This window comes from Colletotrichum siamense (assembly GCF_013390195.1).
Source record: "Colletotrichum siamense strain Cg363 chromosome Unknown KSG_Cg363_contig09, whole genome shotgun sequence".
Lineage (NCBI taxonomy): Eukaryota > Fungi > Ascomycota > Sordariomycetes > Glomerellales > Glomerellaceae > Colletotrichum > Colletotrichum siamense.
This window is the reverse complement of record NW_023501022.1, coordinates 2,228,268-2,244,316: the sequence shown is the minus strand read 5'-3', so window position 1 is coordinate 2,244,316 and position 16,049 is coordinate 2,228,268. Positions and strand designations below refer to the sequence as shown.

The 16,049-nt window shown below is 54.9% G+C and overlaps 6 protein-coding genes across 6 annotated transcripts; 2 read left to right on the top strand and 4 right to left on the bottom strand.

Annotated features, from left to right (window-relative positions):
• Window positions 1-229: 229 nt before the first annotated feature.
• tif212 (putative eukaryotic translation initiation factor 2 subunit beta) lies at window positions 230-1,641 on the bottom strand (the record flags this gene model as incomplete). Its single annotated transcript, XM_036645149.1, has 4 exons — window positions 230-399; window positions 455-1,102; window positions 1,160-1,298; window positions 1,627-1,641. The coding sequence occupies 4 exons, from the start codon at window positions 1,639-1,641 to the stop codon at window positions 230-232; spliced, it is 972 nt and encodes a 323-aa protein (XP_036489234.1).
• A 1,066-nt stretch (window positions 1,642-2,707) lies between these two features.
• On the top strand, window positions 2,708-3,093 carry tam7 (Uncharacterized protein; the record flags this gene model as incomplete). The annotated part of the gene is made up of 2 exons (XM_036645148.1): window positions 2,708-2,933; window positions 2,990-3,093. 2 exons carry the CDS (start codon window positions 2,708-2,710, stop codon window positions 3,091-3,093), a joined length of 330 nt encoding a protein of 109 aa, XP_036489843.1.
• Window positions 3,094-3,763: 670 nt separating this feature from the next.
• Window positions 3,764-4,288, bottom strand: NCE102 (Non-classical export protein 2; the record flags this gene model as incomplete). Its single annotated transcript, XM_036645147.1, has 1 exon — window positions 3,764-4,288. The coding sequence occupies one exon, from the start codon at window positions 4,286-4,288 to the stop codon at window positions 3,764-3,766; it is 525 nt and encodes a 174-aa protein (XP_036489844.1).
• A 1,877-nt stretch (window positions 4,289-6,165) lies between these two features.
• CGCS363_v013297 (uncharacterized protein) lies at window positions 6,166-7,941 on the top strand (the record flags this gene model as incomplete). Its single annotated transcript, XM_036645146.1, has 1 exon — window positions 6,166-7,941. One exon carries the CDS (start codon window positions 6,166-6,168, stop codon window positions 7,939-7,941), a length of 1,776 nt encoding a protein of 591 aa, XP_036489626.1.
• A 628-nt stretch (window positions 7,942-8,569) lies between these two features.
• Window positions 8,570-11,099, bottom strand: CGCS363_v013296 (Vacuolar fusion protein CCZ1-like protein; the record flags this gene model as incomplete). Its single annotated transcript, XM_036645145.1, has 2 exons — window positions 8,570-10,705; window positions 10,761-11,099. 2 exons carry the CDS (start codon window positions 11,097-11,099, stop codon window positions 8,570-8,572), a joined length of 2,475 nt encoding a protein of 824 aa, XP_036489845.1.
• Window positions 11,100-13,971: 2,872 nt separating this feature from the next.
• Window positions 13,972-15,722, bottom strand: ICL1 (Isocitrate lyase; the record flags this gene model as incomplete). The annotated part of the gene is made up of 3 exons (XM_036645144.1): window positions 13,972-14,329; window positions 14,384-15,279; window positions 15,336-15,722. The coding sequence occupies 3 exons, from the start codon at window positions 15,720-15,722 to the stop codon at window positions 13,972-13,974; spliced, it is 1,641 nt and encodes a 546-aa protein (XP_036489846.1).
• Between the last annotated feature and the right edge of the window lie 327 nt (window positions 15,723-16,049).

The following is a 16,049-nucleotide window of genomic DNA, read 5'->3' as shown; positions in this document are numbered from 1 at the left end:
AACGATTCTGATTGATATTATGCCCAACTTTTGTACCAATTTTTGGAAAGAAAACGCCACTGTCTATGGGTGCCATCCATCCATTCATTGATTACCCGGAGCGTCGCAGCCTCGAGGCTGCACCGCACACTGCTGGCATGATCACATCTAAAAGCCAAGAGTACGCTAAAGGACGTAAATAGCGTAGAAGAATATTTCTCCAACTCTTGCTGTCCACGACTGAACTCGCTTAACCCTGCATCTTTCTTCTCTTTCCGACCTGGGCGGAGAAACCGGTCTTGATGGCAGTAACGGAACGTCTCGAACCGCAAGAGTTGCAGGTAATGAAGTACAGACGGTTCTCTCCCTTGGACAGCTCGGTGTCGGCAGATTTGCAGGTCTTGCAGGTGACGTACTCGACTGTGGAGGAAGTTGGTCAGCTTCCGCGTAAGACGCACAAAAGAAGCAAACTCACTGATGTACTTGCGCAACACGTTCTCGAGCTGCTTCTGCTGGAAACGACCCTTGATGACAAGACGTCTGCTTCCGTCAACGGAACCACTGGTACCCAACTCAGCAAACAGGTAGGCGGTCACGTGCTCCTCCGTTCTCTTCATGCGCTTGCAGATCTCGGCAATGTTGGCGAAGATGGTCTTCTTGTTGCCTTCACGCATGCACTGCGGGGGAGGGATCTTGTAGCTCTTGGAGCCGCTCAAAGCGTGGTCGGGGTTCTTCTGGGACAGCTGGTGGAAGAAGCGGTTGAGCAGCAGGCTGTAGCTGAGGGCCTTGGTCTCGTCGTGCTGCCAGATGCCGGTGCCGGCGTCCATGTCACCCTCGTCAGCCTCGCCAGCGGCGGGAGCCTCACCAGCTTCGCCCTCCTTGCCCTCGAGGTCCAAGGCCTTGAGCTTGGCGGCGAAGTCGTCCTCCTCGCCCTCCTTGGGAACCTTCTTCTTCTTCTTCTTCTTCAGGGTCAGGTCCAGACCACCGTCCTCGCCGGCGGGGGCCTCCTCGGCATCATCGCCCTCCTTGGCGACCTTCTTCTTCTTCTTCTTCTTCATGGTAAGGTCGAGGCCACCATCTTCGGTGGCATCGGGGACGGGGGTGGTCGCATCCTCGGCTCCGGCTTGAGAAGGGGCATCAGTATTGAAAGATTCAAGTGCTGCAGAAAGCGGCGGCGTACGAGGCGTGTGCGACTGGGCTGTCTCCTTGGGTTCGTCGGTAGCGTTGACCATTGTGACTGAGCCGTCGGCGTCGACTACTATTTGTTCGGTATCGAAAGCGACGGATTTACGCTGTTTGCGCTCGGGGAGAGGAGATGCCTGCGAAAATTGAATGTTAGATTTCAAAGAGGACGAGCAGAAATTTCGGAGATGAGCAGAGAATTAATCGGGGAGGAACAACGTCTTGGGTGGTGATGATGTGATCGGTTTTATGGCGTCGAATTTGAGTCACGAAAAATGTCCTGTCTGTCCAGACCGTCTCTGATTCTGGTTGGGCAGTGGGGTAAAAGACGAATAAGTTCTGGTGGAGGGGCCAATGGTGGTGGTGGGCAGTGGCAGAAGTGCGCCGTGCGCCGTGCGCAGGGTGTAGGAGGGGAGGGCTAACGAGAGGTGCGGTGCGTTACGGTAAGCAACGGAGGAAACTTACTTCGACGTCCGCCATGATTGCGGCCTGTGTCTCACTGAATGGGGTTCTCGGTTAGGTATCCTTGGTAAATGCTTCTAGCACAGTGGTCCGGGGGGTGTGGTTGAACAAGCGCTGATGGTCGGAAGGGTCGACAAAACAAGAACCTGGTGACCTGGGATATGGCGTCGAGTCGGTTTGTGCCGTTCGAAAATGGTTCGGTAATGGAAATTTGTGAGAGGGAAAGTAGAATTGCCTCGACTGCAGGTGGACGGGATTTCAAGGTGACGTGAGGGTGCTGGTCACTGGTCCAAAGTGGGAGACAAACCCCCCTCCTCCCCCTCCAGTCACAGTGTCCGCCAGCTGTTGCGGTGCCCAGCGCCCGTCCGCAGTCACCCTTTGCAGCCTGTGACTCAGCGGGTACACACGGTCATGTGATCTTGACGTATGGTGTCCGACCGTTTCGATGGCGAAATTTGTACGGTAATGGCACTGGTCTCAAGCGTATGTTCAGTCATATCTGGCACAGATTGACTCTGCATGCTTATCTTCTGACGCAGATTAATATCGACGTCTCCATGAGTCGAATGCGAAAAATTCGAATCAATAAAAAGAAGCGAAGTAGAAAGACTCAACCGTAACCGAAGCAGTGACTGATGATTCGGTACCTCTCAGTCCTGAGACTATTCCGTCAACACCTCGTGGAATCGCAGCCGGCCCCGCTTCACAGCATCCCCAGCCAATAAAAAACGGAATCGTCAACACCTGCTGCTGGCCGTCCCGTTGCCGTTTCTGGTTGGGGAACGGGGGATCAGAGAGCTCCAGGCGTCCGCACCTCCACAGCTGCACTGGCATCATCGGAGGCATCGCGGTCCCTTGATTCAACCTCCCGCGAAGCGCCCACCTGGTAGATCGTCTCGTGTTCGATCTCCTTGACACGCATGCAGGATTCAGCCTGCCCTGCGACTCAATCGGCGTTGAACCCGAATCATCGATAGGCCTACCTGCCACCACCGCGTCTTGCCGCCTCGAAGCTCCAACAGCCGAGCGCCGAACAAACGTCCGACGTCCTATCTGCCCGCCATACCTCTCTCTCTCCGGCATGATGCAGTCCACCGATTCCTTCGTCATCCACGACGACATCTCGCCCTCCTCTGACCTCGACGAAATCGATTCGCTGCCGTCAATATCTAGTAGTGTGCTCGACTCCGAAGACGACTCGGATGCGCAGGAGGAATGGGAGCGCAGCTTGGAGCAGATCCAGCTCCTGCTGACCATGGTCATCGTGCCGTTCGCCGGAAAGTACCTGGGTCGCAAATTTGCGTACTGGAGTGAGCTTCCCTAGAACGTGACGCTGGTCCCGCAGATGCTAACCGTGCTGGCACAGGTTGGTCAAGATATATGGAATGGATGCACAACGTCGAGGTGCGGTGGACAAACAAGGGCGCCTTCAAAGCTGCTGGTGTCGCTGAGGCTGCGGCTACTTTATAAGGAGCATGATAGTGGTTTGGATAAGTAACTTCGCAAGAGACGCTACAGAGTCCAGAAGTTGGTGTTGTGGCCCAAGGCGGCGGTTGTATACATATGGATGGCGTTGAGGCCCGCCGTGATAGATCAAGGCGGCACATACAGAAGCAAGGCACAAGACCTCGCTATGAAGATTTGCAATTCAATGATTTCCAAGTTCAATAATGAATTGCTCGTAGGGGCGGAGTCCCTCGAGAGTTACATCCCCGCGGACCACATTCTGTCACGAGGGTCTACTCGACAACATCGCTCTTGCACGCCGTTACACATGGAACTGATGAAAGAAAACTCGCATTCATTGGTATCAATCATTGTGATTCTGCTACACAAGAGGGTGCTAAGCAGCCTTGCGGCTGTTCCCAGAGCACCATGGCACTTGGCCCCGCCGTATCCATAACCATATATCCATGTCATCCCATAACCCATATCCGGTCATTCATTACTACTATATGCCATCGTGAAGGTAACATAAAAACAACAGCATGCCGCCAACGCCGTCAGAACCCAACAGCTATTCAAGGACCAGTCGTGAATGCCGCTTTTCTGACCCAGTGGCCGCACCCAAAGAACAAAAAGTCGGGTGGTTGTTTTTCAAAAGCGTGTATCTTGTATGGTGTATGTTGTCGGCGATGCTTTAGGCTCCAACCTGGGCCATAGAGGGCCGAGAGCTGCGAATAGAGCCACCACCGCCACGACGGAAGTCCATGAAGGTAAAGAACGCTCCGGCACAAAAGCTGGCGAACAAAAACCACATGAAGACAGTGCTCGCTTGGATCTCGCGGCAGCGCTTCTCGTCGTCAGCGGAGCCCCAAACGATATAGTCGCTTGGGTGGTCGCGACCGTCGAGCGTGCCGCAGTTGACGACACGCAGTTTGGCGGACAAAACAATGCTGTCAATGAAGGTGAAGAGCAAGGCCGCACCGTCGAGAGCCAGCATGACCAGGGGAATGGCGATGCCGGTGATGAACGATGTGGCCAGGCCGTAAAGAGCAGCCAACCAACAGATGACAGCAACGAACATTGTGAAGTTGATCGCAGCCATGGCAGACCCGGCACCGTTAATGTTCAGGGCGATGACATTGCCGATCAATGCTGTAACGAGCAGGACCCAGAGTACCTGAACGCCTCGAATGGCGACCTTGAAGATTGATTCCATCATGTTGGATAAGTGTTGGACCGCGTCCGGTAACTTGGATGGTCGGGGTCGATGGGTTACTGGTGAGTTGGGTGCTAGGAGCAAGAGCTACTAGAGTTATGTAGAATGACGTTGTCGTCGAGGGTTGTATGTGTGTGTAATTTGAAGCTGGGAGTAGTGGCGTGACTGGCGTCTGACGATGAGTGCTCACGGGATGATTTGCAAAAACAAGCAATTGTTCATTGACTATGTCTGTGTGTGATGTGGAGGAAGACAAGAAGTCAGTAGACGTGGAGCAAGATCTGGCAGGGTGGGCGTGGAACAAATAAGACTTGTCTGGGTTGTTCAGGCTGGTTGTCGGGTGAGTAGAGTCGCGGTGGAAGGAAGCGGCAGGAGGCAAGGGTATCTTTAATAACTGGGAAGGGACGGGAAGGGAAGGCAAGGGCGGGATGGAATGGACTCGACGAGTCGGCCGAGGAGGGGGCTACCTCCCAGAGCCGGACACCACCAATTCCCAGTCAGATCTAGCACTCATGGATGCACTTCACTGACTGACAGAGGTGCAGAGTCGCCCGACATGGGGAAGAGAACCTTAGGGAGGGCACGGAGGGCCGGGACCTGACATGGACGGTGGACGCGCGGGAGCTGCACAGGCGCAGGCGTGACGGGTGAGAATTCGATGATTTCCATGGCGATCGGCAGTTGCGGGAACTATGACCTCACCAGCCAATACCTCTGCTCAGAACGCGCTTCTCTATTTCTTATTTGCCTCGCAAGCTCGCAGGCGGCATTCTCTGAGCCCATCTTGGGTACGTACCGTGTCCACGTCTGGCCGAGCGCTCCCGCAGGCCCTAAGAGACGCCCCAAGACGTCCAATGGCATCATCCAAGGGTCCCAGAAGCCGCAAAAGCTGCCACTAAGGAGCTTGGACAAGACCGCGTTCAGCCCAACAGATGACTCGCCTGTCCGCGTCCGTCATTCACCTCCTCATTGACTCTCATCTGACTGCCAGATGTCGCTCTGAAACGCAACCCTCCACGACACTTTGAGATCCGAGAAAAATAAAGTCCAAAGACCAGTGGCGCGTGTCTGCTGGCGCCTCTCCCGACGTGGCCGAAAGTTCGAGATCCAGTCCAGTTGTGGCACTGTTTGCAGCTGCAGGGTTCTTCTCTCCGCGGGGACCTCATCCAAAGGTTTTTTTTTTTTATCTTTTTTTTTTTTTATCTTTATTTTTTCAATCGCTTTTTTCTGACCCTGCCGGCTTTTGGGCCCTGTCCAAGTTCCCTGCGTGGTGGGGTGATGCTGGTTGGCAGGTGAAGAGCCTCCCAATCCCCCTCCATCTTCTTCAAGTGTTGGCCCTGTGTGGCCCTCTTCTTGCCTTCTCTGCCCCGCCTTGGCCCTTCCTGCTGGGTTGATCAGCTCGAATCGCCCCTCCTTCCCCTGCAGCAAATCCCAAACCTCCCGGCGATTCGCTGCCACAAACACAATCTGGCCCAGCAACCCTGGAGGAAACATCCACTGCCACACACCTGCACCCCAGTCACGATCGCCCTCACCCTATCAAACCTTGAGCGCGGAGGTTATCGTGAAACAACGTGAGCCAGCATACCCGCGCCTGCGAATTTGTCGACGTCAAACTGACGCGTGCAAAAACAGACTTCACGGTTGCGATTCACTGAGGCAGGCGGGTAGATTTTTGCTGCGCCCTCAAAGAAAGCTACAAAGAGGCAGCAACACACCAATCCCATCGCTTCCTCAGCGAGATGAAACCCTGCAAATATCTCAAAGTGGCTGCAAGTGAAAACAGTGTAAGTACACTGCAGGACTCCTGCACCTGTTATTTGCGCCCGGATTATTGACCACGGATGCAGGCCGCGGGCAGCAAGACCCTGGTGAACACAATGGCAGACGACACCGCCCAGTACCCCAGAGCAAGCCTCGGTGGCATTCCGCCCGAGCTGTTCGACCATATCATGTCCTATCTCCTGCCCAGTGTTCCCCCGACTGTTGTCATGAGGCCCTTCGAAACCTCGTATGATATTCATACCAGCGCAGCGCAGTATGAAGAGTGGCAGTTGACCCGAGCCGACCTCGTTTCTCTTTACCGGACATCCAAAGGCATATCTCGAGCATCCGAGCCAGCTCTCTTCAAGAATGTTGCTCTTGCGAAGCCCTATCACCTTCGGCGCTTCCTTCGCCTTCTGACCTGCCCAGCCAAGCATGGCCTTGGAAATCACGTCCGAGCCCTCTACCTCCTCGGCGAGTTCCAGCTAGGACCACGAGTTCCCTACTTTCGCCTCTGGCGTCAGCTGTACAACACCAGGACCCTCACAGACCTGGCCATCGTTCTCACACTTATACCCAATGTGGCTGAGTTCTTGATCACCTCTCCTAACGAGAAGTACTTCGAGCTGCTGATACGGACGATGCGACATCAAATGGAGTACACTCATATGATGATTCCTTCACCTGAGACACTCACGCAACCAGAATCTTACGGACTGATGATGCACAACATCGCATGTGAGGGAAAGACACCCCTAACGCTCCACCCCTTTTCCTTCGACCTGCCGTTTAGCTGCGTGCGCACCCTTCGACTCCGTCACGACTTCACTGACACTGATTCTGACCTCGCCGGAGACTCGCTGCCTGAGGCTCATCGCCATCACGTTTCCTGCAATATCCCTACTTACCTTTCTCAGCTTCCCAACCTCGAGATCTTCGAACTTCTCTCCGACGCGCCTTGGTGCTGGAGGCCTATCGACAAGCACAGGGATGACGTGAGTCTGCCGGATTACAACGACATGCCTCGGATGAAGAAGCTTGTTCTGCACCTTTCTTGCATCCAAGAGCCAGAGCTCGTAGGTATTCTGCTGGCGTGTGCTAACCTGCAGATGCTCACCGCATACTTCTCGAGGAACACCAACCCTCACCAGTTCCGACGTCTTCCTCAAGGTAAAGACTTGAATCAGGCCCTCCGAGGTCTCTCTGGTAGCTTGCGTCACCTGGAGCTTGTCGCCGCTAAACCTGGAAACTACTTGCCATCATACCCAGAACGTTTTGCTGGTCAGAGGCGGAGACTTGACTGCCTTCCTTATCTCACCAATGTGAAGACTCTCGTCGTTGACTTTACAGGTCTGTTCGGACTCTGCGACTTTATCAATGAGAACGACGTGCTCGACCTTCGCAATCGCTTTCCCCCTAACGTCCAAGACTTGACGATCGGGTGCAGATGGCATTCAAACCCCCCGATTCGAATGGCGGTTGACTACGATGACGAGTTGCGGGTTGTCAGTGCTTTGGCAGACTGTTATAACACCACTCTTTTCAAGCTTCGACGACTAACTCTGGATATTCCCACGACTTGCTCCATTCTGGAGCCGCCCTGTCCACGGATATTCCTTTCACACCCCATGACCCCAATGGTCGCATCACGCCCAGTGGCGTACCTGATGGACTGTGGCATCGACGTCAGCTTCCACAATATTTGGCGCCAGTTCGAGTACCAGGGCCAGATCTTTGAGAACTCTGCAACTGACCGACAGATAGAGCGAGTAAACAATAGGATCACGGAGGAGAATCGGCGCCGGAGGCTCCTTCGGACGGGCGTGAAGGCCCCGTGGTACCTCCCTAAAGAAGACTACGACGCCCTACTGGCCAAGATCATGTTTGGCTAAGGCCATCGTCCAACAAGATTGGCGAAGCACGATTACTCGGCATGCCACGTGCGGACCACTGACGCGGGACGCCAAAGAAGTAGCCGTGACGTCATCGTCGTGGACTTTTGCTATACACTACTGCGGGAGTGGCCACCTGGGCTTCTCTAGCCTGAAGTTGCGGCCTCTTACCCACTACTAACCACACGAGCTTGATGCTACAACCAAGACCGGCACTTTTGGGTGGAGGAAAATGGATCATATCGAAAAAACTGGATGCGTCATGATGACACGAGGATATGACGGACTGTTGGAATACTTGTTTGGAGAAGAGGATCGATCATTGGCATTGGCTTTTCATCAGGGATTCACAGGAGAGGACAAAGTCACAGCAACGGGATCTTTTCAGGAGGCCAAAAAGGGACGATTCATTGGCATTGGGTCTCTTCAGAGCTTACACGCAGAGACGAACGGATTTGCATCACGAGGAACAGTGAAAAAAGCTCATGAATTAGCAAGGAAAATGCCCGCAATATCGAGTGTGTCTGCAATGATAACAACGACCGAGTGACCCTTCTCTGTGCTGCCGTCTACTTTTCCATCCTCATTCGTACCTCCCTATGCTTTATCTTTCCCCGCATTTGGAGATCTACCGGCTAAAGTTCAACAAGCCTTCGATATACTTGCGGGTATCGATGCCAATCCCCGACGCAAGACGGCCCGCGCCGTCCCCCCACCCCGTTCCGCCCTCGGCGAAGGACGAGCTCACGCCACGGTAGCCAGCATGGTCGCTGGCTCTGCGGATCAAAAAGATCTCTTTGCTGACCTTGGGAGGTGCCGGCGAAGCCTTCTTGGGCACCGGCGTGTCTGAGCCAGGTCCGCTCGTCGGCGAGGAATCGTCAGTCTCTAGCATTTGCTGGCCTTGCTGCCCCTCGTCAACCTCTGATGTCGATTCGGCGGCCGCCGGGCGTTCGAGAATGCGTGACCAAACCACCCACCACCCACGGTTCGTCTTGCAAGTCCGCTCGAGCTCGTTGATTTCGGACCGTGTGATGTTGAAAAGATTCAGCAGCTGCATGTGCGTGTTCATAGCCTCAACGCGCGACCAAGCCGGTTGCGCGTTCGGGTTGGACATCTGAGTGTGGTCGGGGATGTTGGGTATCGATGAGTGCACCGTCATGGCCTGCGCGTCCCACACAAGGTCGTAGATACTGCCTGTCGCAGAGCCGATATTCGGCCGTTCGGGTCGATATTGGATCGACGACAGAAGAGGCTTGCGAAGGGGTAGGAGCTGGTGGTGTAGGGATCTGTAGAACGAGTTCAAAGCCAACGAGTCGGTCCTCAGCTCAAACAAGAAGGTGAAGATGAAGGGCTTGTTGATGTAAACAATGACACGCAGCTTGCTCGCCTTATTGGAGTCCTGGTTTCCAAACTGCGGGTTGCTGGTTACAGCGTTGGCACCGAGAGGCGTGATTTCGTTCGTAAGGCTGCTGAGGTCCTTAGTAAAGGTCGCCTCCGCCTGATCCTTCCCTGTCTTCTCGAGCTCAACGTGGACGGTGCGAAGCATTGTGCGGGAATTTGACTCGACGGCATCCGGGTTCTCGGCCCCAGTGCCCCGCTCGTTTTCATCACTGTCGCCGCTGTCCTCAACGTCACCCATTAACCCAATAAGAAAGTGGCCGGCGTCGTCGTCCATGGCCTTGGGTTTTGGTGCTTTACCAAACGGATTTTTGGATATCTCCCCAGTCTGGTGTGCTGCGAGGGCGGACAGTTCGTCCTTCGCCGCGGAAGAGGAGGCGTCAGATTTGCCGATGGACCAGTACCTGCCGTAACCAAGCTTCATGACTGTCATCAGCTTGTCCAGATGCCCGTCGCCTTCCTCCTGCGCAGTTGCCTCGTCTTTGCTAGACCCGGGTCGCTTGGCCTCTTCCACGGTGCCTATTTCCCGCCCTCGCCTTTCTGCAAGCGTCATCGTAGACCTCGAGCTTTCCCCAGACCCGGAGCCGGAGTCTGTCCGGGTGGTATTCGGGCGGGCGGGCGGCCGCACGGGCGGGGGCGCAGGCGCAGCTACAGCCGGGGGGACCTTCGCTTTTGTTGTTTGCGATACCGATGGTTGCTTCGTCCTCCGAGAGCGACGAACGGCTGTAGGACTATCAATGACACCGTAGGCATTTTCACCCCAGGTGTAAAGATCCTCCATCCAATGCGCCACATCCCGCACGGATTTCCGAGACAACGCGCCCGTCCCCAGGAAGATGGCGCCGTCCTCGGGGCCGGAGTCTTGCCCAGTACCCAACCACGAGCTTTTGGGATCCTTGCCATCTTTGGCTTCACCGTCGGCCTCAACAGACCCAAACTTGGAGACTACGAGGTCCACGAGGCCATCTATTCTCCCAACGAGGCCTTCTAGCACCTCCCGTTCTCCGCTACCCCGCTCCTCTTCGCCAACGCCAATGCCTAGTTCGCCGGACGCGGCAACGTTGATGCCGGCGAAGATTGTACGTGCCGGGTTGCCCTGCAGCAATACATTCCAAGTCGACAGGAAAAGATCCCAGTAACGGCCGAGGAGACTGAGAAACCTGGGTCTACGAGAACGCACAAACAGAGCGCTGAGCGAGGTTCCGTGGTGTAGCAGGAAGGTGGAATGAGCACGCAGTAGATCTTGCAACAGAAGAGTAGCGGGCTTGATCTCCTTAGACGAATACTCGACCACCTCCTCTGGAGTTTCGTTGGTCTTGCCCAGCTGCAACTTAGGTGGTAGAGGGATGCGGGTTAGATCGATAGACTGCGAGACATCAGAATTTGAAGGGAGATACAGTTCTGCGATAAGGCAGGCGTACAGCAAGAATCCACCAACCTGGCTCCAACTCGTGGAGGACGACGCGGGATTTCTCCGTGTCTATAGAATCGACAGGCTGGCCGCCAGAAAAGCTTTTGCTGAACTCTACCATGCCCTGGGCAAGGCCAATCTGACGAAGTCGCTCATTGCGTTCTTCTTGAGATATGTTCTCAGTAGGTTTGCTACGAGAACGATGGCGGCGTTTCTGTCGCTGAGTGCTCACGGAGGCGTAGTATACTATTTGGTCGTCAAGAGTGTCGTCCGTGTTCCCCAAGGACGGGTTGAAGACGGCGAGGAAGCCCAGCTGGGCAGGAACGATCCCCCCGGGAGACGATGCCATTGCGGACGTGGGTATCTGATCTGCGAGGATTCACTGAGAACGGGTCGGAGTGCCGTGTCGGGATTTTCAAACAGCTCCGTAGGCAGGAGCAAAGGGCTGCGGGTAAACGAAGGCTTTTGACTGCAACTGATGATGGCAGCGTCGTCGAATCACTCTGACGGGCCAGCCGCTCTAAAAAGCGTTGCCAGGCGCAGGTGGCAGACGAAGACCAAAGGTGCGATGCGTGTGAGAGACGGCACGAAAGGTGTGAGTGAGATGAAAGGTGAGAATGGCCCAGAGAAGCGTGGTCGATGTCTGCGGTGGGCGGCAGCAGCGGCAGCAGAGAGCTCCCAGGCGGTCCACGCAAGCGCGCAGCAGTGCCTGCGGGTTTGGCGATGGTGATGGTCTAGGCGTAGGACATGCGGTTTGGGTTGGGGTCTGGCCGGGCGGAAGGTCGGTTTGGCAGAATGGAACCTTGCTCGGTTGATAAGTAATTGGGTTTATGTTGAGCTGAGATCCGAATCTCGATCCTCCCCCACGATGCAGGGCAAGGCCGTGTGGTGTGGCGCCAGCACCAGGAGAAGCGAGGCGGATGGGAAGTGCTTGAATGCTTGAGTGCTTTGGTGGAGGCCCGGCAACCCTGCAAGTTGGGATTGGCCGATGGCCCAGACCGCAATGGGCCTCGCTGTCTGCCCTTTAGCACAACGGACTTAGCACCACCACTGGCATGGCACATAGCAGTGCTATTTGCTGCAGGACCTGCCCGGAGGCTCGTCCGACATTGGACAAGTGAGGGGCTGTGAGCCGCTGTCACTGGTTGAGCTGGGAGCCTGCCGGCTTGGATTGCAGCGTTGTGCGACACCAGATGGGATGAATAGTGCTTGTGCCTACCTACCTATCTCTGGCCAAAGAGCGAATAGAATGCCACTTTTGCACCGGATGTTCACATTGCCCGGTCTCTGAGGTCTCGTGTTTGGCTGGCATGGCAGGCTAGTCGTCGACCCCGGGTACTTGATCCATTATGGGCAGGTTGCAGAGGACCGAGGTAGACCTGACTAACTAAGAGCCTTTCCCCTTCTTGCGGGCTGTCTTACAATGAGGTGTCCTCAGGTAGGTGCCCTACACCGAACGGCAGGTGGCGGGTGGGGTGACAGCCCGCTGTGCGCGTCTCGCTAGCGTACATAGTGCCAGCCAAAGTCCTTCACGTCTTCTGTGATTGCCGCATTTTGATCAATTCGGTTTCAGCGGCGGTCAAGCATGGGGAAGAGTCTGGACTGGCCTAAATGGCAACTTGCCTCCCTTCAACACCTAACCGACACCAGAGATTGCCCAGGGCAACAACGGCACGCGACACCCCTCGTCGGAAAAGAATGCCATGGTGTGCCCATCAGCAATTCGTAATCCGCATACACAGTTTGATGCCTGCCCACGCACCTAGAAAAGCTGAAACCAGGTGCTCATCCAGCAGACTATCTATTTTCCCCCTGTCACGACTGGAAGAGCGTGAAAGCCATATCCAAGCGTGGCATCTACCTGAGCCAATCATCGGTTTTTTCCTCAGCTACATCTGCTAAAAACCACGGTCCATTCTGCTACCAGTACCACGGCACTTCCTCCGCCCCCGCCTCCTATGCCATGTGGCTTACTGCCACCACTAGCGGCCTCATTGCGCTAATTTCTGAGCGAGGAGGCTTGCCATCTCTGATGTTCAAAGCAAGCAATTTGTCAACTAGGTCAGCTCATAGATGAACCTGCCAAGTGAGTATTCGGCCTTCGACTTTGAGCAATTATACGTTCGGATTCGCTTATGTTATACTGTCCTGACTGTCGTGCGATATCCCTGAATAGCACCAATCAATGTCCATATATGGCATATTTGAGATGCTCTGGCTTAAGCCGATGGTGATCATCTCTTTAAGCTTGCCACACTCGGCTCAAAGTCGGCTAAGATGACTCAATCAAATAACGAGGAAAGCGAGAGACAGTGATGGCCCTCGGGTATTCAGCCATACATCTTCAGACCAGGTTTGGGTTTCAAAATCTTTACCAGCTTTCCGCCACTAGTGATATGTTAACAAGCCAGATCCATATGGCGAGACGCTCGAGGGAGAGTAGAATGTTGAGCTGAGAGAGAAGTATAAGTAATGAGTCTATCGATCGTCCTTGAAAATAACGTAAGGTCAGATTAGCCCTGATACGGCGACCTGTGTAAATACAAACCAGAAGGACTGTCGAATTTCATCGAGAACCGCTAATTTGAGTAGCTAAATATAAATAACGATCTCACCTGATCGGTTGGCACAGAGATTTACCCAAATGTATAGACAAGTGCAAGTGACTTTACGAGCAGACATCGACGAATCCCGAACGAGGGGTGGTGTCTTCTAATGAATCCGGGCTTTAGATCCGAAGCGCTTCAAACTTGTGAGGAAGCGAATCAGATTCGTAACTTTGATTCAAATTCTCGTTCAGAGCAGAACAAACACAACAGCGCTGATGTGTGTCGTCATAAACGTTGCGCACTCACGGAGGTGTCGAACCTCCAAGCATGTGGACCTGGCCGGGATGTCAAAGTTGCCAACCCTGGAAACAGACGAACATCATTGTGGATCCATCCGGGCGCACCCGGCCGGGCCTCCGTAAGCCCGGGCCGGAGCTGTGGAGCCACGTGTGATCAGAGCCAACGGGGCATATCGGAGATGCCTCGGTAATCACAATGTCACCTTCGCGTTCGTCTCTGCGTTAGTGGCAGTAGATGTGTGAACAGAATCAAGTCAATGACATGCTACCGGCCCTGTCCCAAATTGCTTAGATACATATCCAACGTACAGCCTACGGAATACTGTCCTTATCCAATGCGTGCAACGATAATTCTCAAACGCTGTAGTCCGATCTAGTGGAACTGATCCTCAGTCACACCCTTACCCATGGCAGCGGTACTGCTGATGCCACCGGTGACCATCTTTTGAAGCTCGTCGACGTATGTCGCACCACTCCACTTCTGGTGCTTGACCACATCGACGCCTCCTTCCATCTCGGGTTCTTGGACAAGCTCTCCGTAGGCACGCATGCCCTGCTTGCTGTAGGCCTTGGCGAACTTGTCGCTGATGAGCGCCGTCGTGTGCAAGCCGGCGAGGGTGATGAATTGCCAGCAGTAGCCGAGGGACGCCAGGCGGCGGATGTAAGTCTCCTGCTCGGCGCGGGGCATCGCCGTCTTCCAGTTGAAAGAGGGCGACAGGTTGTAAGCGAGCCTGAAAAAGGCACTGATTAGTTTTGATATCACTACGGGGTAAGGTTGAACTCACTTTTGCTCGGGCCAAACGGCGTGGACACCCTGGGCGAACTCTTGCGCCTGCTTGAAGTCGGGAAGCTTGCTCTCCATCCAGATTGCGTCGCAGTAAGGAGCGTAGGCGATGGCACGGTTGATGGCGCAGTCGCATCCGCCCTTAAGGCGGTAGTAGCCCTCGCGCGTACGGGGCGCATCCCAGTCGAAGAAAACATCACTGCCAACGACGCCCTTGGCAATGGCGCGGGCCTCAGTGTTGCTCTTACCCTTGGCGGCAGTAGTGTACTGCTTGATCATGTTCTCCTTGTTCGGACTGGGGCTGGCCTTGATGGCGTCGACCACGGCCTCGTCGAAGCGCTTGAGGTTCGCCTGCTTCAGCCAGGCATCCTCAATGGACTGAAGCTCGTCGCCGAGCTTGCCCGCCTTTTCTGCTGCAAACATGAGGTCGTTCAAGGACTGAAGGTTGGGGTTCGTGGAGCCGAGAATGAAGGCATGGTCTCTGGGGTCAATATTGGTGGAGATCAGGGTAGCGGCCTCGGCGTCAGTTCGGGCGACAGCGACCAGGTTGGAGCCCATGATGTCGGCCTGCGCCCGGATGGCAACGAGGCGGTTGATGTGCTCGCTGATGGGGACAAGGACCTTGCCGGCCATGTGGCCACACTTCTTAGTGCCAGGGGCCTGATCCTCAATGTGAATACCAGCAGCACCCTTCTCGACAAAGAGCTTGGTCAGCTTCATCACAGCGGTCAGACCGCCGTGACCGGTGTCGGCGTCGGCGATGATGGGTCTGAGGTAGTCAATGTTGGCGAGCTTGGCTCGGGCCTCCTTCGGAACGCTGAGGCGCTCTTGACGCTGTTTCCTGTCGTGGAAAAGCTGCGCCATGAACAGGTGGGCAACCTTGTTGGGCACGGTGGTCTGCACGACGGGTAAGCAAGGCACTCCTTATTTGGACGACGCAAGTCGACACTCACGTAGGGGTAGTCAGCCAGATCCGGGCCAGGCTCGTCAGAGGCGGAGGCGGTTGACGATGATTGCCAGCCGGAGACGTAGACAGTGTCGAGGTACTTGGCCATTTGGGTGACCATTGTGGGCTCCAAGCAGCCGTAAGTGTAGCTGGCGTCCTTTGTCTTGAAGCGGTTCTCGAGAATGTCGAACAGCTTCTTTGATTGCGCGTTGCTCGGGTAGTCGACCTTCAGGTGTCCTCTCTTGCTAACGATTTGCTCAGCGGTAAAGGGACGCTTCGTGAATCTCCAACGGGGCTCGCTCCACCAGCGCTTGACCTCCTCGACCTCCTTGAGGAAGAGCTCGTCTTCGCGGTCGGGGTCCACGGCGGGGTTAACCATGTTGTTGGCAGCCATGATGGGCAACTTGAGTTTGTGTAGTAGACGAAGGTATTCCGAGAAGGAGAAGCTAGAGATGCTCGGCGCGATATGAAATAAGACGAGTGGCAGTTCGGTAAAGTCGCAAGTAGCAAGATACGTGGAACTAGACGAGTGGCACCAGACTAATGATGCTATTCACAACTCAATCAATGGCAGACGGGTTCAACAAGAGAGAAGAAGACTTGGAGAAGATGGGAAAGAAAAGAAAAAAAAGTCAATCCTGTAAGAGTCACAAGCCAAAGGTAAGGCAATAACAATAAAGAAGCAGCACTAGCTTGCCATGACCGCCCATCGGCAGTCTTC